At 34.4% G+C, this 25618-nt stretch overlaps 3 protein-coding genes and 2 long non-coding RNA genes across 5 annotated transcripts; all 5 read left to right on the top strand.

Moving 5' to 3' along the window:
• Positions 1-1076: 1076 nt before the first annotated feature.
• Positions 1077-6439, top strand: LOC110932595 (pentatricopeptide repeat-containing protein At3g22470, mitochondrial). The gene is made up of 3 exons (XM_022175921.2): positions 1077-1411; positions 1442-2619; positions 4382-6439. Exons 1-3 carry the CDS (start codon positions 1162-1164, stop codon positions 6257-6259), a joined length of 3306 nt encoding a protein of 1101 aa, XP_022031613.2. The 5' UTR covers positions 1077-1161; the 3' UTR covers positions 6260-6439.
• A 935-nt stretch (positions 6440-7374) lies between these two features.
• On the top strand, positions 7375-7748 carry LOC110928342 (50S ribosomal protein L18). Its single transcript, XM_022171393.2, has one exon. It carries the CDS (start codon positions 7375-7377, stop codon positions 7732-7734), a length of 360 nt encoding a protein of 119 aa, XP_022027085.1. The 3' UTR covers positions 7735-7748.
• Positions 7749-11127: 3379 nt separating this feature from the next.
• Positions 11128-11650, top strand: LOC110930831. The gene is made up of 2 exons (XR_002588100.2): positions 11128-11444; positions 11543-11650. It is a non-coding gene; the product is annotated as an uncharacterized LOC110930831 (long non-coding RNA).
• Positions 11651-15906: 4256 nt separating this feature from the next.
• Positions 15907-17875, top strand: LOC118490263 (pentatricopeptide repeat-containing protein At3g22470, mitochondrial-like). The gene has a single exon (XM_035987762.1). It carries the CDS (start codon positions 15963-15965, stop codon positions 17643-17645), a length of 1683 nt encoding a protein of 560 aa, XP_035843655.1. The 5' UTR covers positions 15907-15962; the 3' UTR covers positions 17646-17875.
• A 6389-nt stretch (positions 17876-24264) lies between these two features.
• On the top strand, positions 24265-24847 carry LOC110928341. The gene is made up of 2 exons (XR_002586303.2): positions 24265-24387; positions 24546-24847. It is a non-coding gene; the product is annotated as an uncharacterized LOC110928341 (long non-coding RNA).
• Positions 24848-25618: the final 771 nt, after the last annotated feature.

Genomic DNA, 25618 nt, shown 5'->3' with positions numbered 1-25618 from the left:
AACCATTAAAGGCGCGTTTTCCTTATATTTATAGACTTGAAACTGACAAACATTGTAAGGTGTCGGATCGGGTATTGAAGGCGGGAGGCGCTAGGAGTTTTGGGTGGAAATGGCGGCACGATCCGACATCTTTAGAAGAAACTTTGGAATTGACGGATTGTATTAATATGCTTACGACTGTGAAGCTTTCTGAAAAGAAAGATTCATGGTCGTGGCATGGTACCGGCTCAGAGTTCACAGTGGCAAATGTAAAAGATTGGATTACTTCGACAGACATATCAGTTACGACGACTCAATTTGATTGGTGTAAGTGGTTACCTTTAAAATGCAATGTTTTTATGTGGAGAGCGATGCTTGAAAGACTACCGACCAAAGCAACTTTGATCAAGAGGAACATCCAAGTGGAGAATAATTTGTGCATCTTTTGTGAAGATAGTGAGGAGACTGCAGAGCACATTTTTACAGGTTGCATGCTTTCAACTTTACTGTGGCAGTTTATAGCAAAGTGGTGCAGGTTTCCGGTTCTATATATTTGCGACTTAAAGGATCTCACGGGTCTTTATAATAACATGAGACTCAATGCGTCGACAAAGAATATGGTTCAAGGTTTGATGATTATAGGGTGTTGGAGAATATGGAAGGCTCGGAATGATTGCATATTTAATAACAAGAGTACAAAAATTGCGGAGATCATTTCGGATGTGAAGACGTACGGCTTTTTATGGTACAAACATAGGAATAGAAATAGAACATGTACTTGGGAAGAATGGTGTAAATGTGACATAATGTAAGCTTTTTGGGCCGTTTGATCTCCGCCTTGAGAATCAATCGTGTCATTTCTTTTTAATGAAGTTTAATTTTCAAAAAAAAAAAAAAAAAAAAACCATAAATATCAAGTAGGTAAGACAACGTATGTTAGAACCGATGTTTGCAAGTAATTCACACCTTAAAAAAATGATAAAAACACATGCTTTCTGCCATTTGATAGTTAGGTTGAAGCTTCAACTCCATTTCCCTGCCGGAGACGATGATGAGTCGCACAGCTTTCATCAAATTCAGAGGTACCAATTCGGTACTCACACAGCTTCCCTTCACTCCAATGTTTCCTCTTTGATTCATAAAATTACCAACTTGAATGATGCCTTGAACCTGTTTGATGAAATGTCACACACACGCCCTTTGCCCTCTGTTGTTCACTTCACTCAGTTGTTGAATGCCGTTACCAAAATGAAACATTTTTCTTCTTCTCTTGACCTTTTCAACCAAATGTGTTCCCTTGGTGTCCCTGTTAATGAATATTCTATGAGCATTGCAATCAAGTGTTGCTGTCAGCTGCATCGCACCAAAGACGGCTTTGCACTCCTCGGAAGCTGCTTTAGGCGAGCTATTCCACCCAATGTGTACATATTTAGTACACTCATTGACTGACTCGTCCTAGAAGATAGGATTCTTGAAGCAGAGATGTTATTCAAGAAGCTCACCAAACAAAAACTTTGTGAACCTAATGTGGTTATGTACAACACAATGATTAAAGGGCTTTGCAAGTTCAGTAATAACGTTACAGCACTTGCTTTGCTCAGGCTAATGGAACAAAAAAACTTCAAGCCTGATATTTTTACATATAACACCATCATTGATAGTCTTTGCAAGGATAAACTGATTGATGATGCTTTCAAGCTCTTTAAAGAAATGGTATGTAACAAAAGCATCCTACCAGATGTCATCACCTACACCTCTTTAATATGTGGTCTTTGTAAGTTTGGTCATTGGGATGAGGCCTCAAAGATGCTAAAACAAATGGAGCATGAGAACATTTCTCCAGATGTGCAAACCTTTAATGTATTAGTTGATGCTTTTTGCAAGGAAGGTAAAGTAGAGGAAGCTGAGGCTGTTATCAACATCATGATTGAGAGAGGTGAGGTTCCAAACATAGTGACATACAACTCACTTGTTGATGGTTACTGTCTTCGAGGTGAAATGATCAAAGCAAGGGAGATTTTTGATTCCATTACACTTAGAGGCCTCGTTCCTGGTATTGTTACTTACAGTAGTTTATTGAATGGGTATTGCAAAAATCTGAACATAGAAAAGGCCATGCAAATGTTACGTGAAATGACTGGAAAAGGTTTACAGCCCAATGTGGTCACTTACAGCACCATGATACAAGGATTGTTCAAGGTTGGGCGTTGTGTAGATGCACGCAAACTCTTTGATGAGATGTATGCACAAGGCCAAAATCCAAACGAATGCACCTATCGAATAGTTTTAGAGGGCCTTTGCAGCAATCGTCAAGTAGAAGAGGCTCTCTCTTTGTTTCATTCGATGGGTGATAGCAAGCTTAATTCTGATATTGTTGTGTACAATATCCTCATTGATGGTGCAGGAAAATGTGGGAAAGTGGATATTGCGAGGGTTTTTTTCCATGGTCTAATTGATAAAGGCTTGCAACCTAATGTTCGTACATATAACGTGATGATCAGTGGTTTTTGTCGGGAAGGTCAGTTGGGGAAAGCAAAGTCGTTGTTTCTTAAAATGGACGAGAGTGGATGCACCCCAGATAATGTTACTTACCGTGTTCTTCTCCAAGGATATCTAAAGAACCAGCACTATGATGATGTGGTGATGCTTTTACAGGAAATGGATTTACTCACTTGATGCTTCGACTTTATCGTTATTTATAGATCATATTGCAGCTGGTTTACTAGATAGAAGTATGCTTAAGCTGTTAGGTAAGCTTGTGCCAAAAGAATTAATGGACGATCCTAGCTTATGCGACTGGGAGTGAAACTGAAATAGTAATTGTGGGATGACATGTGGTCTTCATGTGTTTGTTCATTAGACATTTTCAATATAACGAATTCACAACGATTACGCATTTGTTTTTGTTGTAATTTAATGATGTTTTGCTCATTTCATGAATACCAGCTGTAGCTTGTTCTTTGTGTTTTATCTTTTGCACCCTGAGACATGATATTTCACATTTTATCGACTTGATATGGTAGTTCGAGTTTAACATCTACACCATGTCTGTCATTGTTTTTCTTTTCTGAAATAAGCCCTGTATTAGCAATCAACTCCAGACCAAAGTTAATTTCTTTGTCAAGTTTCACAATTGATATTGTAGACGATTCAGATGGTAATATCTTCTTTGTGTTTTACTTATGCTTCACTTTTTTATCGGCTTTATATGCCGGTTCCATTTTTATATATAAAGTGTCATTGTGGGATGAAAAATGAAGATTATAACTTGCAAAATGTGGAAAGCAGGACATCTCCTTCAAATTCCATTCCATTTGGTCTGCTTGTGTTTGGTCCTATGTGGTCTTCATGTGTTTGGTCGTTAGACATTTGTGTTTGTTGTAGTTTAATGATGTTTTTCTTGTTTCAGGAATACCAGCTGTAACATGTGCTTTTGCTTCTTGAGACATGATATTTCACATTTTATCAACTTGCTGGTTTTTGTTTTACATGATATGCATTCCTTGGTTAGATGTATAATTTGTTTATTTTATTTTGTTAACAAAGATAGAATGAGGTTGGTTACATAAATGTTTTGACATAAGTTAAGTTTGGAAACAAGTCGGATCTGATATTTAACGGTATAAATTCAAGTCATTTTAAGTTTCGACCTGGCCGCAATGCACGACCAGTCAAAATTCTAGTTAAAACATAAGGAAGGAAATGCACAAATTGGTCCATTAACATAGAGAATTAATTTTAATGTTAATATTAAAATGCACAAATTGGTCCAATAACGTAGAGAATTAATTTCAATGTTAATATTAGTATCATATGAAAATATTAAATGCACAAAATGAAGCTTTAAATAATTTTGTAAAGTTTAAATCTCATCGAGTACGACATGAAATGCGAACATAACACATGTAAGATAAAAGTGAAAAATGGATAATAAAATCGTGATCTGTTTATGACAAACTAAACTTATTTCTATAAAAGTATATGTAATTTTACATGTTTTAAAAAATAATTAAAATTAGTAGAACATGCTTCATTATTAGTCTTTCTTAATACATGAAACATATAAAAAAAGTTATTGGGCAAATCTTCTGGTGGATTGGCAACCCAGGTTTTACTACAACGTGCTTTCGAGTTGTGTCACCAGCGTCGTCCGTCCATGTTCACGAACGTGGGTGACCTTTTGTCATTAGGTCTACCATGTTTTACCACAATGTGCCTTTGGGCGGTGAGTCGGGTCACTAGCAACGTCTGTGTTCGCGGACGATGTGTTTGCGGACGACTTATCCCGTTATCCGGGTGATAGGGCTTTCTTGATCATTCATAAAAAAAAGTTATAGAACAGAAATATCAAGTAGGTAAACGTGGTTTTCATGATTTGAGTGTGTATTTTGAGTTTGTTTAGAAATACAAAAAAGAACATGCTTTCTGGCATTTGATAGTTAGGTTGAAGCTTCAACTCCGTTTCCCTGCCGGAGAACCGATGATGAATCGCTCAGCTTTCATCAAATTCAGAGGTACCAACTCCTTCCTTCTTCATTCTCTCTCATCTTTCCAATCCGGTACTCACAAAGCTTCCCTTCACTCCAATGTTTCCTCTTTGATTCTTAAAATTACCAACTTAAATGATGCCTTGGAACTGTTCGATGAAATGTCACACAGACAGCCTTTGCCATCTGTTGTTAAGTTTAATCAGTTGTTGACTGCTGTTACTAAAATCAAACATTTTTCTTCTTCTCTTGACCTTTTCAAACAAATGTGTTCCCTTGGTGTCCAACTTGATAAATACTCCATCAGCATTGCAATCAAGTGTTGTTGTCAGTTGAATCGCACCAAAGACGGTTTTGCAGTCCTAGGATGCTGCTTTAGGCGAGCTATTGCACCTGATGTCTACATATTTAATGCACTCTTAGACGGACTCGTCCTTGAAGATAGGATTCTTGAAGCAGAGATGTTATTCAAGAAGCTCATCAAACAAAAACTTTGTGAACCTGATGTTGTTACGTACAGCACAATGATTAAAGGGCTTTGCAAGTTCGGTAATAACTTTACAGCACTTGCTTTGCTCAGGCTAATGGAACAAAAAAACTGCAAGCCTAGTATTGTTACATATAGCACCATCATTGATAGTCTTTGCAAAGATAAAATGATAGATGATGCTTTGAAGCTCTTAAAAGAAATGGTATCTGACAAAGGTATTCTACCAGATGTCATCACCTACAACTCTTTAATTTGTGGTCTTTGTAAGTTTGGTCGTTGGGATGAGGCCTCAAAGATGCTAAAACAAATGGAGGATGAGAAGATTTCTCCAGATGTACATACCTTTACTGCATTAGTTGATGCATTTTGCAAGGAAGGTAAAGTAGAAGAAGCTGAGGCTGTTATCAACATCATGGTTGAGAGAGGTGAGTTTCCAAATTTAGTGACATACAACTCACTTATTGATGGCTACTGTCTGCGAGGGGAAATGATCAAAGCAAGGGAGATTTTTGATTCAATGACACTTAGAGGTCTCGCTCCTAATGTTGTTACTTACAGTAGTTTATTAAATGGGTGTTGCAAGAATCTGAATATTGAGAAGGCTGTGCAAATGTTTCATGAAATGATTGTAAAAGGTTTAAAACCCAATGTAGTCACTTACAACACCATGATACAAGGATTCTTTCAGGTTGGGCGTTGTGTAGATGCACGCAAACTCTTTGATGAGATGCACGCACAAAGCCAAATCCCAAACCAATACACTTATCGAATAGTTTTAGAGGGCCTTTGCAACAATCGTCAAGTAGAAGAGGCTCTCTCTTTGTTCCAGTTGATGGGTAACAGCAAGCTTAATTCTGATATTGCTGTGTACAACATTCTCATTGATGGTGCAGGCAAAAATGGGAAAGTAGATGTTGCGAGGATTCTTTTCCAAGGTCTAATTGATAAAGGCTTGCAACCTGATGTTCGTACATATAACGTGATGATCAGTGGTTTTTGTCGGGAAGGTCAATTGGGGGAATCAAAGTTGTTGTTTCTTAAAATGGAAGAGAGTGGCTGCCCTCCAGATGATGTTACTTACCGTGTTTTACTCCAAGGACATCTAAAGAACAGGCACTATGATGATGTGGAGATGCTTTTACAGGAAATGGATGATAGAGGTTACTCACTTGATGCTTCAACTTTATCACTATTTATAGATCACATCGCAGCTGGTTTACTAGATAGAAGTATGCTTAAATTTTTAAGTAAGCTTGTGCCAAAAGAATTATTGGACGATCCCAGGTTGTGCGACTGGGAGTGAAACCGAGATAGTAATTGTGGGATGAAAAATGAAGATTATAACTTGCAAAATGTGGAAAGCTGGACATTTCCTTCAAATTCCATTCCATTTGGTCTGCTTGTGTTTGGTCCTTAGACATGTGGTCTTCATGTGTTTGGTCATTAGACATTTTCAGTATAACGAATTCACAACGCTTACACATTTGTGTTTGTTGTAGTTTGATGCTGGTTTTCTTGTTTCAGGAATACCAGCTGTAACATGCTGGTTTTTGTTTTACATGATATGCATTCCTTGGTTAGATGTATAATTTGTTTATTTATTTTTTTTGTTTTTTTGTTTTTTGTCTTGCTGATTGAATATGGTTATGGTAGACAGTTTACATGTCTCATTGATTGGACAATATCTACTCACTGATTTCATAACTTACAGTCTTACATACTTGCATTTGTTATAGTCAAGTGCTGTATGGATATCAACTGTTTCCTATTCTCTTTGTTTTAGTGCTGGTTTGAGTTTGCTATGTACAGAGTGTATGTCAGCTTGATAACAAGGTTTTTTTTTTTTACTATTAATTTGATGGATATAAACTGTTTGTTATCATAGCATTGCTTCTGTTGATTAACCTGCACATGCTTTGCTGTATCTGCACTCTGAATTGCCGGATTCACTTTTTATGGTTGCGCATTGTTCCCTGGGTGTTGTGGCTCGTGATGGTAAGTAACAAAGATACTATAATGTTTTCATATTCTTTGCATGTAATCATAGTTGTCAATATATGTCTGGAAAGAAGGTGATGATTGTATCATAGTGGAAGTGGTGGTGTTGTGTTTATGTACAATGTAACATTTGTGTGAAGATAAAGACCAAAAAAACTTCATTTTATTCTGCTGTTGTTAGATGTTCTGATTAGGAGGAAATATAGGTCTACAAACTGGGTTTTTTTTTTCTAAAACCTGTTCGGGTTGTAAACCAAATTTGTTTGGTCAACTTTGGTCAAAACCGGTTTCAGGAGAACCAGCTTGGGTCACAAACCGGTTTGGGTGAAAACATTTTCTAAAACCATATCTCTTGAACACATTTTCTATTTTCTATTTTTGTATGCGTATTTTGAACACATTTTCTTTTTATAAACAGATATGGTGATTCCTCCACCCGTAAAGGCTCAAAGAATCACAAACTTTCTAAAACCATATCTCTTGAAGATGCATTTTTCAAACAAGTTTGTAAGTGCACAGGTGATTCATGCACCAACTGCAACTGTTGCAGCTGCCGCAACTTCACAGGAGAAGCTTCTGCGTGAAGCCTGGACTCAAACACAACAAAGCACAAGAGATGTTTCCGCTGCTGCTAAGATCGGAAAGATATTAGGCGAGAGGTTGCTCGTTAACGACATCCCAGCCGTTTCAGTCGTCTACAAAAAAAAAAACCAAAGATATCATGGTAAAGTCAGAGCAGTCATTGATTCCTTAAGGGAAGCAGGTGTCAAGTTGCTTTAATTTTTCTTTTTGTTATAATAATATATATAGAACGAACCCGTTTGTTTGTGTGCGCATAACGACATTGTACTGTACAATGCTAAATTGCGTCCATGGGGTCGTAGGATGACTTGGGGTTGATATGTTGTCCGCTGAATTCTGTTACAGGACTTTTTATTTGCACATGCTTTAGAGAGATTAAAGTTGTAATTTTTAACGTGTTTGTATGAATACGGGTCGATTTGGGATGTGTTTGATTGATAACGAGTCAAATTTGAAAGCTTAGCTATAAAGGCCTAAAAGTATATTGTTTGTTTGGTTGATAACTAGTGTTAAAGCCTATGATATAACTTGAAATATAATAGAATTATTATTTTTATGTTAATTATTAAAAAATCAATAAGAAAATATTAGATGAACTTTATGCTTTTATTTGATCAAAATCTTTAGGTTATTAAACGAACAGAATAAACTTTAAACCTTTTGGAAAAATTCAGATATTTAAGGTAAAATTCCCCTATATATTAATAACTGTATAGTTAATAAGATAGAAACGGAAAAAAAATGCAAAATAAGACAAAAGACAAAGAGCGACCCCACTTTGAAGGGTGCAAACGAGACGAGCGGCTCGCGAGCTACTTGAGACCGGCTTAAGAAAAAGCTCGAAACGAGTCGAGCCCGAGCCGAGCTTGAGCCTAAAAAAAGTTCGTTTATCGAGCCCGACATCGAACCTGACATGTGAAGCTCATCAGGCTCGTCACGTCTTATCAAGCCTAAGTGTAAACGAGCCGAGCTTATTTAAACTTGTTTACTAGCCGAGTTTGAACCTAAAAATAAGCTTGTTTAGTAAGCGAGTCCGAGCTTCGCGAGCCTAAAAGAGTTTATTATTTGTATTATTTTTATTTAATATATAATAATCGAGCCAAGCTCGAGCTTGAGAAAATACGAACAACCCGAACTCGAAATTTGAAAACAAAGCTTGAACCGATCCGAGCTTGAGTTCGGGCTCGGCTCGACTGGTTTGCACCAACAATTCTGATTTTTTAGGCAAATAGAAAGATGACAGTTTGACTGTTAGGTTAGGCCCATTCTATACACACCCCCCCTCCTTCCTCATTACACCCCCCCTTGTGAGAGGAAAATTGTCGGTCCCACGCAGGCCCCACCTGTAAGTATGTGAGAGAAGGGGGGTGAAAAAAGTAAATAGGGGGGTGTAGAAAGTAGCACCCTTAGGTTAACGTTTCTCTGTCAGAGACGGCGACAATGTTGAATCGCAGGCTTTCATAATATGCAGTGGTAACAAGTCCTTCCTTTTTCGTTCAATAACCCTTCACTCGAGTGTCTCCTCAAATCGATCTATGATTGGGAAAATTACCAACTTGAATGACGCACTGAACCTGTTCGATGAAATGGCACACATCCAGTCTTTGCCATCTGTTGTCAAGTTCACTCAGTTGTTGAATGTTGTTACTAAAATGATTAAAGGGCTTTGCAAGTTCGACAATAACGTTACAGAAGTTGCTTTTCTGAGGCTAATGGAACAAACAAACTGCAAGCCTAATATTGTTGCATACAACACCATCATTGATAGTATTTGCAAGGATAAAATGATTTCTCCAGATGTGCAAACCTTTAATGTATTACATACAACTCTTTAAAGAAATGTTTTTTTCACAAAGGCATTCTACCAGAGACGTCATCACACACAACTCTTTAATTTGTTGCCTTTATAAGTTAGGTCGTTGGGATGAGGCCTCAAAGTTGCTTAAAGAAATAGAGTATGAGAGGATTTCTCCAGATGTGCAAACCTTTAGGGGGTGTTTGGCCTAGTTTTTATTTTTTTGGCTTATGCTTATATTTTAAAATAGCTTATAGCTTATTTTCTATCATTTGATAAGCTCTTTCTAAGTGTTTGGATTAGCTTATAGCTTATTTATATCATTTGCCCTTACACAAAGAAGGCTTCTTCAAATAAGCTAAAAAACCATCATCAAATAAGCTTATTCAAATTAGCTTATATAAGCTAATAAGCATAACCTTAAAAAGCTAAACCAAACACCAAATTAAGCTTATTTTTTAAAAAAAGCTAAAAAAAGCTATAAGCTTTGTTAAAAAAGCTAGGCCAAACACCCCCTTAATGTATTACTTGATGCTTTTTGCAAGGAAGGTAAAGTAGAAGAAATAGAGGCCGTTATAAACCTGGTTTGCCCGAACCGTGCAGGTTAAGAACTGCTTCACCGGTGAAATCCCCGAGCTTATCCAAATCGATTTGGGTCGGGCCCAAAACCGGTATGGACCAAAGTCCCAAACCATTTCCAAAACCGTTTTTAATTAAACCATTTAATTTAAAACTAAGAGTTAAATGCCTAGTTGATCCCTATAGTTTGCTAATATTGCAGACTTGGTTCCGGCGGTTCAATAATTACCCACTTGATCTTGATGGCTTTAATTTTTGCACTCGGGTCGGGTGATCCTTATCACTAACCCATGTTAAATATCTCAGTTATATATGTGTTAAATTACTATATTACCCTTAATAATTAAAAAAATAAAAAGAGAAGGAGCCCACCCCCTCATTATCTTCTTCTTCCTCCCCCTCCTCCCTCTCTTTAAACCCACCACCACTTCCACCTTCAACCCTGCCTTTACGCTCTGTTCCCGAGTTAACTTAACGTGAGAAAAGGAAAGAAAATATAAGTGAGAAAGGAAAGGATGAGAAAGGAAAAAAAAGATGTCTCTCCCCCCATTTCCTTCCAAATCGGATGGATAAAAAAATTAAAGAATTTAGCCTAGTTTTCCTTTCATTTTCTTTCCTTTCCTTCCTTAAATGAAACTCGGGAACACGACATGTTTTATTTTCTTTTCTTTTCCTTCCGTAAATGAAACTCTGGAACACAATATATTTTTACTTTCTTTTTTTTTTCTTTTCCTTTCCTTCCATTAGTAAACTCTGGAACAAAGTGTTAAGTAGAGGCCACCACTACCCAACACCTTCTTCTTCTTCTCAACACCAATACCCACTTCCACTCCAACCCAAATCCACTTCAAAACTTCATCCATTGTCTTTTGGCTACCCTTATCTCTATAAACTTGTTCATGTTACTCCGGACCCACTCACACCGCCAACGCCTGTACTGGTCCTAATATACAAACACAAATAAATTCATGGATAAATTACATTTTTCGTCCTTTATGTTTGTATCAAATTGCAATGGATGCCCTTTAACTTCAATAATTACAGTCACAGTCCTTTATTTGTAAAACTTATTACACTTTACGTCCTTTAACACTAACCGGGTTAAGATTTTCAGTTAAGTATAACATGTGTCTTGCAAATGAGGATAGATTAGTAATTTTACCTATTATATTTAAAATATCTTATTTATCCTTTCATTTTCACAGCCATATAAACCTGATCCCTTTTATCCCTCTTCTCTCTCATGTTTCTCCCTCTAAAACGACCAGCTACCACCACCCTTGGTGGCGGAGCCACGACGGCAGCACCAACTAGGCAACTACCACCACCATCCCAACCTCTGGTACCCACCCAAGACCAATAAACAACAACGGTTTCCTCCATGAATCGGCTGTGCTCGATTGACGACCTTTGAAGATTCCGAGAAGGAAAGTGATTGCAGATACGTTTGCAAGGTCTGTTTCTCCGATCTACTTCTCGGATTTATAGATCTATGATTCGTTAGCTTTTCGTTCGATCGGAATGTTGTTTTTCAGTGAGTATTAAATCTAATTTGGTTGAAATGTTGAATCAAATTTTGGTAATTTACGATGAGTTTTATGAAATGTTGAATCAATTTTTGATAATTTACAGAACAAAAGTCAATGTCAATCAGATTTATGGATCTAGGGCTCGTTGTTTTTTAATTGGATGTTGTTATGAAATTGTAATTAAATGTAATCTACATTTTGATTGTGGGGAGTTTGATGTGTTTTCATGATCTAGCTCTCTTCTTATACAGTTATTTATATGTTTTGATTTAACGTATTTAGATGATATTTTGATTTTGCTTTTAAAGTATTGCTTTGTAGTTTATAGGGTGGCTGTGTTATTTACCAACCATAGTGAAATTGGTTTAATTATTTGTAATTAGAGTGGTGGTGGTGATGAAACGTCACTGATTTGCAGGTGGTCGGTAGTGAATCTATGGTGGTTGTTCAACTGATTTGCAGGCCTAGGGTTTCAATTTTAAAGATTGAAGATGCTAACAAATAAACGGGGTTAAATAATTAAAGGGCAGGAGATAGATATTAATGTTTTTATTATTTTATAATTTAAATAGATTGGAGTAAAAAGACATAACTGCCCTCATGTGCAAGGCACATGTCATACTTAACTGGAAATTTTAATCTGGTTAGTGCTAAAGGACGTAGAGTGTAACGATTTTTACAAATAAAGGATTGTGACTGTAATTATTGAAGTTAAGGGACATGCATTGCAATCTGATACAAACATAAAGGACGAAAAGCGTAATTCAATTTCACCATTGTTATCAGTTATTACTTATTAGTTATCAAACACATCAAATTCATCCAACAGAGAGTTACTCTGTTTTACAGTTTCACACATAAGCCCAAACTAATATGTTTTTTAGGTAAATTTCATCATATAACTAACCAACTCAAGTAAATCATATCAATTGAATTTCAAAACAATTCATTCAGAACATTCGCCATTATTATTGATTATCCCACACATCAAAATCATTAACAAATTGAAATGGTTGAAAAAGAACACAGAGCTTCATAAAAATATGAAATTACTCTGTGTTTTTTAATAAATTTAATTGGATAACTAACGAAATTAACAAAACCCAGATGAAATCTTTATTAAACATGACTCAGTTACTAACATAAGAAGGAAATGATGACCATCATCATGTTAATCAAATCAATAAATCAAATTTAGGCAAAAAGATGAAAAAATAAGTTACCTGAAGTCCTGAATTGATTCATTACTGAATAAGATAAAAAAAAAAAAAACTTCCTGAAATTTGTTAATCTAATCAAATGATCACTTGATTAAATTATTCTTTCATGAAGCTGTACGAGAATTAATGGGGTCCATGTGTCCCAATCGAAAATTATGGGTTTTAGTGTGGAGGCGGAAGTGGATTTGGGGTGGAGGTGGAGATGCGTGGTGGTGTGGAGAAGGAGGTGTGAGGTTAATGGTGGGGGTGGGCCCACTTGAATGATGGTGGGTTAGAGACAGAGAGATGGGGTAGGAAGAAGAAGATGAGGTGGTGGACCCAATTCTTTTTGTTTATTTTAATGGTAAAGGGTAATATAGTAATTTAATACATATATAACTGAGATATTTAACAAAGGTTACTGATAAGGATCAGCCAAGTGCAAAAATTACAACCACCAGGATCAAGTGTGTGATTATTGAACCACTCCAAGTCAGCAATATTAGCAAACCTTAGGAACTAACCATGCATTTAATTCTAAAACAAATATAAACAACTAAAAATACGTTTTTATTATTACTTAAAATCTTTTAAAAATACAAATACCTAAAAAACATATCTATTAATACTTAAAAACTTACATAAATAAAATAAAATTAATTAAAGCCGACGTCTACCATAAACTTCCAAATTTCTAACTTAGTAAACCGCCTTTCATCAACTCGTGCATATTCGACACATGATTCTTCAACAACGGTCTCGTCGTTTTGATCGTCAGCCAAATTGTTTATCCATCTACAGTAGATTCTGTGAAATCTTTTAAGCATTGACGACATCATCTTTGAAAATATTTAATCCTTTGTACGCTCGATTGCGAAACTCATTTCCTTGTCAAATCTATCATTGACGCGATCCCAAATTTTAGTACTGAATCTATCCCTCGTACCCCCCCTCATCTAAGTCTAAGGTTCTAACGTGAACAAAAGCAAGGTCTAAAACGTACTCCCTATCTTCGGTCCAAACGGGATCACTTGAGATTAAAAAAAACGATTTTTAATAAAAGAATTAACCATTGAAGTATCAAATACAAATTATACAACAACTAACTTAAAATCTCAAATACAATGGAAAATTAAACAAGTTTTTAATATCCGTCACAAACGTTATCTTTTGATATTGTCGCGAGTTCCTTAATAACGGCCATCACGATTTCCTTTGGCGCTTCAATTTCTTTACCCTTCGCCGCTCCTTTAGCATTTTCTTCTTCTAGAGAAAAAATTACACCGTTGGTCCTTGTGGTTTCTGTCAAATTTCAATGTCGGGTACTAATCGTTTTTTGTTGCAAAATCAGGTATTAACGTTCTAATTTGTCACAAAGTTGAGTACTAAGACCAAACCTTGTCACAATGTTGAGTATCGTGGCTAAACTTTGTTAATTTTTTTGTTAGGTCTTGCTAAATTGACTAAAATGTCATTTGATAACTAGAGGGGCTATTTTTTAATGAATTATATTTGACTAAAATAATTTAAACTAATGTCTTCTGTTTTATTTATATTTTTTTTAGAAAATTAAATGGATTTGAAGTTTATTATTTATAAACTCAAAGTTTATAAATAATATACTAGTAAAATAAACTTTTTAAGTTAATATAAATAATAAACCAAGTTAAGATTTAAAAAAATAACTAAAACAAATATCTGATCTAGGAATATATCAGTTTTGTAAGTTGAAATAAATATGGGGCTTTGGTTCTGTATGATATAACGAACAACTAGCAGTTGTAGATGTGAAATTGGTTGTGAAATCGTGTGGGAATGAGGTTGCGTCGGGGCAAGAGGCATTTATGTAAACTCGAATTAAAGATATAACAAATTGAGAGGATGGTGAGAATTTCGGAGTTAAACGGGTTAGTGGATAAGCATAATTTACAGTTTATACGTGAAACAAACGAGTTGATAGTTTTGATTATGATAGTGATAAACATTAACGAAAAAAAAACAAGTTAAAATGGGCAAATTTTACGGATCTGATATTGCCGGAACCGACGACTTTGCCGGAGAAGACCCCGTGAAAGGCGGGTTTTCTTTTTGTTTGATTTTACAAGTTTGGTCAATTAACATATAGTCCCTGCAGTTTCTAAGTTTTACAAAATGACTAAAAACTTTAACTTTTAAATAGCATTTTAGTCATTTTAGTCAAACTTAACAAAAAAAGTTAACAAAGTTTGGCCTTATACTCAACATTGTGACAATGTTTGGCCTTAGTACTAAACATTGTGACAAAGTAGAACGTTAATACCTTATTTTGCAACAAAAAACAATTAGTATACGACATTGAAATTTGACAGAAACCACAGGGACCAACGGTGTAATTTTTCTATTTTAAAAGATTAAAAAATTTGTATTTGATTGGTACTACATGGCATACCTAGGTTACAACCGGAGATTGAGCACTAGATAAAGTCATTTAAGAACGTGAGTCTTTTTTTTCGACTCAAGAACGTTTTTTTCGTAGTGATTCAACCAAAACACCTTAACCTAAAAAAAAGTCATTTATGATTTATTTAGTGTAATTAAAAAGTAAAATTATACTAATATTAGCATTTCAAAAATGAAAAAAAAATAAAGGAATAATTTTTTAATGCTTTCATTAGGTATAATGTTCACCATTTTTTTGAGATAAAAGTAATAAATGAGAAACAAGAAAAAAGATGAGTAAACTGTCAAAATGTCTGTAAGGTTTAATAATCACTTTTTTAACTTTAATCCAAAACTTAAACCTTTTGAATTTGAGTCATGTGGTTTCAATTTTGTTGTCATTTTAATCCAAAAACAAAATCTGGTCAAATTTTTCAGTTAACTTAATTTTGTTTTGTTTTTTTCCCTTCCTTTTAATGAAAGGTAAAATGGTCGAATTTTTATAATTTGTTATAATAAAATGTTAAAGACCATTTTTTCTTTCATTAAAAGGGAGGAAAAAGAAAAAAAAAAAAAAACTAGATGTTAACTGAAAAATCTAACTAGATTTTGATTTTGAATGAAAATGAGAATAAAATTGAAATTATAAATTCAAAAGGAAATCTGATGAATGCAGTTTACTCAAAAAAGATATTGACTCCATTTTGATTTTTAAGAAATACAAATACAAAGGAAGGACATATGCTTTCCACCATTTGATAGTTAGGTTGAGCTTGAAGGCATCAACTCCTTTTCCCTGACGAATCGACGAACATGAATCAAACAAATTCGCTTCTTATCAAACTCAGAGGTAATTTTATCACCACAGCCTTCCTTCTTCACTCTAATTTCTCCACAAATCGATCCATGCTTCATAAAATCACCAACTTGAATCATGCACTCAACCTGTTCGATGAAATGTCACAGAGACGCCCTCTTCCTTCTGTTGTTCTGTTTAATCAGTTGTTGACCTCTGTTACTAAAATCAAACATTTTTCTATCTCTCTTCATCTTTTCAACCAAATGTGTTCCCTTGGTGTCCCACTTGATAAATACTCCATCAGCATTGCAATCAAGTGTTGTTGTCAGCTGTATCGCACCAAAGACGGTTTTGCACTCCTAGGCTGTTGCTTTAGGCGTGCTATTGCACCCAATGTCTTCATATTTAATGCCCTCTTAGACGGACTCGTTCTTGAAGATAGGATTCTTGAAGCAGAGATGTTGTTCAAGAAGCTTATCAAACAAAAACTTTGTGAACCTGATGTGGTTATGTATAACACAATGATTAAAGGGCTTTGCAAGTTCGGTAATAACGTTACAGCACTTGCTTTGCTCAGGCTAATGGAACAAAAAAATTGTCAGCCTAGTATTGTTACATATAGCACCATCATTGATAGTCTTTGCAAGGATAAACTGATTGATGATGCTTTCAAACTCTTTAAAGAGATGGTATTTGAAAAAGGAATTTTACCAAATGTCATTACCTACACCTCTTTAATTCGTGGCCTTTGTAACTTAGGTCATTGGGATGAGGCCTCAAAGCTGCTAAAAGAAATGGAGGATGAAAAGATTTCTCCAGATGTGCAAACCTTTACTGTATTAGTTGATGCTTTTTGCAAGGAAGGTAAAGTAGAAGAAGCTGAGGCTATTATCAACATCATGATTGAGAGAGGTGAGGTTCCAGACATAGTGACATACAACTCACTTATTGATGGTTACTGTCTTCGAGGTGAAATGATCAAAGCAAGGGAGATTTTTGATTCACTGACGCTTAGAGGTCTCGTCCCTGATGTTGTCGCTTACAGTAGTTTGTTGAATGGGTATTGCAAAAATCTGAACATAGAAAAAGCTATGCAAATGTTTCGTGAAATGTCCGGAAAAGGTTTAAAACCCAATGTAGTCACTTACAACACCATGATACAAGGATTTTTTCACGTTGGGCGTTGTGTAGATGCACGCAAACTCTTTGATGAGATGCATGCACAAGGCCAAATCCCAGACCAATGCACTTATGGAATAGTTTTAGAGGGCCTTTGCAACAATCGTCAAGTAGAAGAGGCTCTCTCTTTGTTTCATTTGATGGGTGATAGCAAGCTTAATTCTGATATTGTTGTGTACAATATCCTCATTGATGGTGCAGGAAAATATAGGAAAGTGGATATTGCGAGGGTTCTTTTCCAAGGTCTAATTGATAAAGGCTTGCTACCTAATGTTCGTACATACACTGTGATGATAAATAGTTTTTGTCAGGAAGGTCTATTGGGGGAAGCCCAGTTGTTGTTTCTTAAAATGGACGAGAGTGGCTGCCCGCCAAATGATGTTACTTACCGTGTTCTTCTCCAAGGATATCTAAAGAACCAGCACTATGATGATGTGGTGATGCTTTTACAGGAAATGGTTGATAGAGGTTACTCACTTGATGCTTCGACTTTATCGTTATTTATAGATCATATCGCAGTTGGTTTACTAGATAGAAGCATGCTTAAGCTGTTAGGTAAGCTTGTGCCAAAAGAATTAATGGACGATCCTAGCTTGTGCGACTGGGAGTGAAACTGAAATAGTAATTGTGGGATGACATGTGGTCTTCATGTGTTTGTTCATTAGACATTTTCAATATAACGAATTCACAACGATTACGCATTTGTTTTTGTTGTAGTTTAACGATGTTTTGCTCGTTTCATGAATACCAGCTGTAACTTGTTCTTTGTGTTTTATCTTTTGCACCCTGAGACATGATATTTCACATTTTATCGACTTGATGTGGTAGTTCGAGTTTAACATCTACACCGTGTCTGTCATTGTTTTTCTTTTCTGAAATCAGCCCTGTATTAGCAATCAACTCAAGTTAATTTCCTTGTCAAGTTTCACAATTGATATTGTATGACAATTCAGATGGTAATATCTTCTTTGTGTTTTACTTTTTGCTTCTTGAGACATGATGCTTCACTTTTTTTTTGGCTTTATATGCCGGTTCCATTTTATATATAGAGTAAAGTGTCATTTTGGTCCATGTGGTTTGGATAGTTTTGCCAGTATAATCTAAAGGTTTCATTTATAGCTTGTGGGTCCAAATACTTTTCACCATTGCCATTTTGGTCAAACTAACTTAACCCCGTCCATGAACTCGGTTAAGTGAGGTACAATTTTGTCTTTTTCTATTATTTATAATAATTCATTTATTAAGCCCTCCATTTTAACCCATTTTCTTCAACCTATCACATGTATCACGTACAATACTTGATAATCGCAGACCGTTAAGCAGCAGCAGACAATCAGCGGACACTCCACTCCGGCGAGATAGGACAGACACTTCACTCCGGCGATCTATCAAAGGTGAGAATCTGGCCGGAGTTAGCCGGAACAGGAAGGTACTTCGATTTCCGTTCACTTTTAAATCCTGCATCAATAGATTTTACTGAAACATGAAATTAGATTATGACAAATTAAGTAGCACCCTATCTTACTCAACCTGCTCATGTGTCAAAAGGAGACTCTGTTGTAGCAGCATTCCCTTCTAATGAAACTAATATTAGTTATGGAATTGATTTTTTGTAGGTAATTATATTTGTTCACATCGTTTGTTTTGTTTTGTTTTGTTTTGTTTAGATACATATATACAAACATATTCAAAGATTGCTATGTTTGAGATACACACATTCAACTGTATACAGTAAAAATGTTATATTCATCACATAAGGTCTTCTAAGAGGAGTCCATGGTCACATAGGTTGAAGATAATGGGTTAAAAGGAGAGGGTTTAATAAATGAACTATTATTATTCCATATATAAATAAGAAACAACTTTGTTCATATCTTAATATCTTGGTTGTACCATGAGCTTAGGGAGTTTTTCAAAAAAAAAACTTTGATTTTTCACTTTTAACCCAAGAATTTTCATATTTTGTATTTTAACCCCTTTTAATTTTTTACTTTTAATCCAAACTTTTCCATCTTTTATAATTTAACACAACACTTTATTATTTACAACTTTGGACACCCATACTTTTTTATCTTTCGCAAGTTTTACGTTTCGTTCTAAATTTTGCAAGTTAACACGTCGTAGCGTGTATGTGAGGTTCAACGTTTTTTGCTCTATTTTTTCATATTCGACAGGCCCGTCGCAACGTGTCCATTTTTCCCTTTTTGACAAGTTTGCCGCAACAGGCGGGTCCTAGATCAACTAAGTTATTATTTTCTACGTTTTCCATTTCTGGTTAATTTCTTCGCATTAACACACTGTAACGTGTGTGCGTGGTTCAGCGATTTTAAATATGATTTTCGTTCAGTGTAATTTTTCCCATTTTATCTATTTTATTTTTGCGATGTTGAGAGTCGATGCCGTTGTGGCATTGGTGCTACTTGGCACTGTTTTACAAACGATTTTAACCTATTAATTTTTTTACTAATATTTTGTTTCGGTTTACCCCTATACTTCCTTTACTTAAAAACTATTTTTTACGTGCATATTTTATGTACGGGTAGGTATAAATATGATTTGTTCTACATTCTGACGTAAACTTTTTTTATAGACGAGTCAGGTCAAATTCAATACGTTTTCGTTTAAAGAAACTATTTTTACGTGCATATTTTTATGTACGTTTTGGTATAAATTCAAGTTGTTCTACGTTTCGACGTAAACTTTTTTGGGAAATGATACAGGTCAAATATAATATTTTTCGTGTTTATTTTATGTATGTTTCGTAAAGTTTGTTTCGAACCGAGTGGAGTCAAATTATGGTTTCTTTTTCTCCCTTTTTTACGAAAGCTCTAATTAATCCCTTTCGATTACATGTGCAGATTTTCCTTCATACCCGTTACGTTTTCTATGTATGAGTTGGGTCACATATAATACATTATGATTGTTCGATATGAATTTGATTTACTTTACGTTTGATCAAATCACAATGCTTATACACGTTACATTGAGTTCAACTGGATACGTCGAAATGTGTGTTTTCATATGGTTAATGCATCATATAACATTTGGACCAATTCATTCGATGTTTATGATGTACACGCACCGCAACACGGGCGGGTCTTAATCCTAGTTATAAATAAAAGAAAAGGACAATATTTTACCTGACTTAACGGAGTTCTTGGATGGGGTTAAGTCAGTTGGACCACAATGGCAATGGTGAAAAGTTTTTGGACCCACAGGCTATAAATGAAACATTTGGACTATACTGGCAAAACTGGCCAAACCATAGGGACCAAAATGGCACTTTACTCTTATATATATCAACAATGTGAATATCATAGTTAGTTCATAGATTTTCTTTTCTAAAAGCAGCACTGTATTAGCAATCAACCCTTGATTATTCAAAATATTTAGGAATGTTATCATAGCATGCTTATTTTGATAGGTAAGTGATATAGCGCGTTATACAATAACGAAGATCAAAACACGTTGATTCTACGAATACCCGTGTTGTCTTTCCCAAACCCCCAAAATTCAACCCAAATGGCACATAATTTGAAGTGAAAATTGAGTTAATTCAAAAATACCATAACATTAAAAATAAAAATAAAAAACAAATTTTAATAGTTGGACTCACTTGAAAATAAAACAGAAAAACAACCCTAGCTAACCCATTTAGTGTCGACTTCTCAAACTTCATCACCCTTCCCCAACACCCTTTTTTTTTCTTCTTCTTCTCACCACACATCTCCGCCGGCAACACCTATTCGGAACAAACGAATTGAAGGAGATAGAGAGAGAGAGACCAAATGAGAGATGCAGAGAGATAATCGAGTTTTAGGCGAGGAGGTTATTCGTTGAGTTTTTATAAAATTATCATTCTAATATTTAGTGTAAACTATAATTTTCATCTGTGGTTTGATGATTTTAATACTCTCAGCTTGATAATTTAATAATTGCATCTATTGTCCATTAGTTTGCTAATTCTAACAGTTTTAGTCCATACCACACTTCACAGTGAAGTCATGATAAAAAGACTATAATACCCTTGGTATTCATAAATACGAAAGAGGTATTTATGATCGGGAGTCAATAATTAGGTATAATGTTCACCATTTTTTTAGATAAAAGTAATAAACGAGAAAGAAGAAAAAAGATGAGTAAATTGCCAAAATGTCCCTAAACCTTTTGTCACTTTAATTCAAAACTTAAACCTTTTGAATCTGAGTTTCAATTTTGTTGCTGTTTTAATCCAAAAGCAAAAACTGGTCAGATTTTCAATTAACATCCAACATTTTTGTTTTTTTTCCTACGAAGGGTAAAATGGTCAGATTTTTATAATTTGTTATAATAAAACGTTAAAAACTCATTTTGCCTTTTATTAAAAGCGAGGAAAAAGATTAAAAAAAACTAAATATTAATTAAAAAATTTGACTAGATTTTAATTTTGAATGAAAATAATAATATAATTGAAATCACAATAACCAAATTCAAAAGGAAATCTCATGAACCATTCAGGTAGGTTACTCAAAAAAGATATTGATTCCATTTTGATTTTTAAGAAATACAAATACAACAAGGACAGACATGTATCTCACAAACTAACAGCTTGAGAGTCCTTTACCACCAGTAATTGATTCCATTTTGATTTTTAACAAAATAACCTTTATTTTCGTCGATCTTCAAGTTCACCTTTGCCAGTAATTTTTGTACATAATCCTTTACCCTGAAAGTAATTTTTGTAGGGCTTCTGAAGTTGATTTATCACAGATTAACAGCTTGAGAGTCCTTTTTCAGCTGCTTCTGTTTCCAACAATGGCAAAGGTGGAGCTCGCCGAGGTACAAAAATTAATAAACCTGAAAATTTTCAATTGGTAAGCGGATTTACTTCTACTTTAACTTTGTCTGTGTAGATTATTTGTCCCTTTCCATTTTTAAGGTCTAGCTAAATCTATTGGACATGGATGTGGTTGAAAATACTATGATTGTTCTAATCCATTTGTAATATTATTGTAATCTCGGATTATGTAATGGTTGAATGTTTCTCTTTTAGGATCTTTTGATACTTGGATTCGTCAACTTCATCATACATATTTAGATTGTTCTTCTCTTCGATATGGGCCCCATCATCGATTGTTCTTTCTTCGATGTTTATGCAAGTGATATGGACACCTTCGTTTATTGTTCTTCTCTTCAATATTATCCATCCATGTAATTATTTTTCAATTTGAGTTTTATAGTAAAACTCTTGGTCCACTTGAAACAAATTGCAAACAAGTTACACTAAATGGGACTCCAACCCGTGACCTCCATATTAGTATATATTATATGTTTGTGTTAAGCCACCCGCGAAGCTCGCGGGATCTTAGGCTAGTTTAGAATATAAATAATATCTTGGTAGATTGATTTCTTTTTTTTTTTTTTTTTTAATTTTCCGTAGTTGTGCAAATGATTTACTTACCATGTTACCTATTTTCAGGTTTCTTGTGCCAGCTAAGATCAAAACCCTTAATTGGTATATTTGCAAAATCTATGTAGAGGAATCGACAGACCAACGTATCCCAGAAGCCGTAATTTTTTTGACATGTTGGTTCCATAAAAAAAACAAACATGTTTGTAAAGTTTAAGGTGCGGGTATATCACTTGTGACCGTTACATGTGGTGTATACTCTTAAGACCTTTTATGGGCTACCTAAATTAGTCAGTTGTTAGGAAAGTGGTTCGGTTAATAGTATAAACAATTGGTTATTAATGTGGATAAATTAAGTATGTTCCAGATAATAGTGTTTTTCCAAATAAAAAAGTGATAAGCTGCAAACTCTTAAGTTGCTAAGTGTCCTGGTGCAAGAATATATTGATAGGGCATGTTTGCACCAAGAAGCCACTCCATACCAAAGTTTAGTTAACATTCAATGGAATTAGCTAATATACGCTTTCATTTTATCCGTGACATAAATTCACCCTTAGAATTACTAACAAGTGTTGTGTTTTCCGTTGCATCGCGAATTTGGTTTTGGTTATGGCTCAAAGCCGAACCGCCCTTACATAGCCCTAAACTCACCAACCTAAGTGATATGTTTCCCGCCGCATCGCGTGGGTAAAAGACTAGTATATATATATATATATATATATATATATATATAGAGTGGGGATCCTACGGAAAGTGTGTTTTTCCTAAAAAGTGTAAAAAGTCATAAAACACAATAATTTCAAACATAAAACACACCTAAAACTCACAAATAATAGAATGAATATTACTAAAACACCATATTCAAATTCTAATAGTCCATAAAAACTTCAAACACACCATCGTAGAACTATGAATATAAAACACACAATGCTAAACAACATAAAACACAATAATATTTGTCATTCCACAATCAGAGTCTTAACATCTAAAACACAACACAAAACCCACATACATGATGTTTTAGTAATCTTCATCATATTATTTGTGGGTTTTTTGTGTGTTTTATTGTTGACATTATGGTGTTTTATGACTTTTTACACTTTTTAGGAAATTTAGACTTTCTGGCCAACTCCTATCATATATATATATATATATATATATATATATATATATATATATATATATATATATATATATATATATGGCTCGTTTTAAAAGAGAAACACCACGAGTTGTAAGAACCGTGAGAACTTGTTGTTCCTGCGCGAGTTGGGCCAAATTATTTTTACACAAATGTAGATGAAAACATTATAAACACATCTGTAAAAAAAGTAAAAAAAAAATTGTTGAGTCGATAGTTTTGACTGATACAAGTTTTTTTTTACGCGCTGGTATAATTTTTGCACGAAGATAAATATTCTTTTTTACGCCTCATGTAAATATGGGTATGCGGCATTTTTTTTAATTGTTTTTACTAAAACAAATGATTTTTTTATGACTTTTGAGAAAAAAATCAGAAAAACCTTTTGGATGACCTAGTTGTCACGATTCTCACAACTCAAGGTCCATCCCTATATATATATACATACGTTCATACATAGAGCAACTTTTGTTTAATATAATATATATTTAGTGCATAATAAATATTGTTAGAGATAGAATTGTGAATTGTGATACGATTAACTTAATGCTATATGTTTTTTTTCCAAATTAATGTATGTAATGCATGATCACCTCTCCTATCCATAATTTTAGGGATCATGTTAACTGCGTGATGTTATTCATTTAGTATGCATGTTTAACTATCGTAATACTAAACGCTTAATATTTATGCAATCCTCTATAAATAACAACAAAAGATAACGATCTTAAACAGGTTAAAATGAGGATGCCGATGAAACGTTCACTTTCATTACATTTTTTGTGTATAAAATTGATTATGATCGTTGCCATCATCACTTCTGGTGTCAATCTTAATTCTCTTTGTAGTTTTTCTAAAAGAAATTTCAATATTTTCTACATCTTTTTTTTTGTTGAAATTTTTAATATTTTCTACATCACTTTACTTTGTATGTTTGGTAGTGAATTGTGATATTAATTATTGTTGGTTTCTAATTTGCAGTGATGACAAAAAGCAGTAGTATTGACGAACACTCAATTGCCTCTCAAAAATGTACCACAGAAAATTGGAGAAGTAACAAATTCAAGGGGAATTGCCGTTACAATTCAGAAAATGAAATAAAATGTAATGATACCTGTAAAGGTGAAGGTGCAAAAAAAGGATATTGTGTGAATGGCGGATGGTGTAATTGTTTCTGCCCGACTGGTTAACTGATGGATATGATCATCAAAATACTATTTTACTTATGATTTGAATAAGTTGTTAACATATTAACGGGTTAAACAATATTAGATATTTTAAAATACAAGTTTTACATGTGGTATAATATGAGATTATATTCTTATCTAGATATGAACCAACTACCACAAATCATAAGTTGTTATATGATTCTTGCCCATAACTTATGACACTATTATAAGTTTGAATATTTCAAGCATCCAAATTAAGTTTGTCACACATAATCATAGAAATATCCAACAAGGTTCAAATAATATTCAAAAGATAAAAGTCATAAACAATAATCCATTTAATTTAATTACTATGTATGTGTCTTCAACCCTTAGTCCACTCATACTTGTGTAGTTGTATCAAGCCGCAAAAAGATTTTGGGTCAACAATGAGTTGGTGAATAGATCTTAGTTTTTGGAAAACAAATATTTTAGTTTATTAATTTATTAAAACAAGTAACATGCAACTTTAAGTGTTTATGTGATATTCATAATCATCCAACAAATCCAATAATACCACAATTTCCAACAGTGCACCACAACCACATGTGATAACGGAACATTACATAATGAAACAATGATAACGAAAAAATATGACACAAAGACCGAATCGAAGTTCAACCCATGGCCGTGGGGAACCGGCTTGGTGGATCTACACGGAACAATATGACACAAAGCGAGTAACAAGTAGATACATTTATATGAAACAAGTTTATGAAATATAAGGGACAAATAACGTAACACATAATGACACTTTGAATTGCATGTTAATGTTAGGAACAAATGAAGCAAATGAAATAAGGACAGTTAATGCACCCCAAAAAATTTAAGTGATAAAACGGGGAA

This window comes from Helianthus annuus, chromosome 3 (genome assembly GCF_002127325.2).
Source record: "Helianthus annuus cultivar XRQ/B chromosome 3, HanXRQr2.0-SUNRISE, whole genome shotgun sequence".
Taxonomy (NCBI): Eukaryota; Viridiplantae; Streptophyta; class Magnoliopsida; order Asterales; family Asteraceae; genus Helianthus; species Helianthus annuus.
The sequence above is the reverse complement of the archived record's forward strand: the minus strand, read 5'-3'. Positions and strand labels throughout refer to the sequence as shown.

Coding starts and splice junctions, on each gene's coding strand:
- LOC118490263 (XM_035987762.1), top strand. CDS start 15,963: ATGCTTCATAAAATCACCAACTTGAATCATGCACTCAACCTGTTCGAT.
- LOC110932595 (XM_022175921.2), top strand. CDS start 1,162: ATGTCACACACACGCCCTTTGCCCTCTGTTGTTCACTTCACTCAGTTG. Junction 1,412..1,441: donor ACCCAATGTGTACATATTTA/GTACACTCATTG, acceptor TCGTCCTAGAAG/ATAGGATTCTTGAAGCAGAG. Junction 2,620..4,381: donor ACCAGCACTATGATGATGTG/GTGATGCTTTTA, acceptor GAGTTTGTTTAG/AAATACAAAAAAGAACATGC.
- LOC110928342 (XM_022171393.2), top strand. CDS start 7,375: ATGGTGATTCCTCCACCCGTAAAGGCTCAAAGAATCACAAACTTTCTA.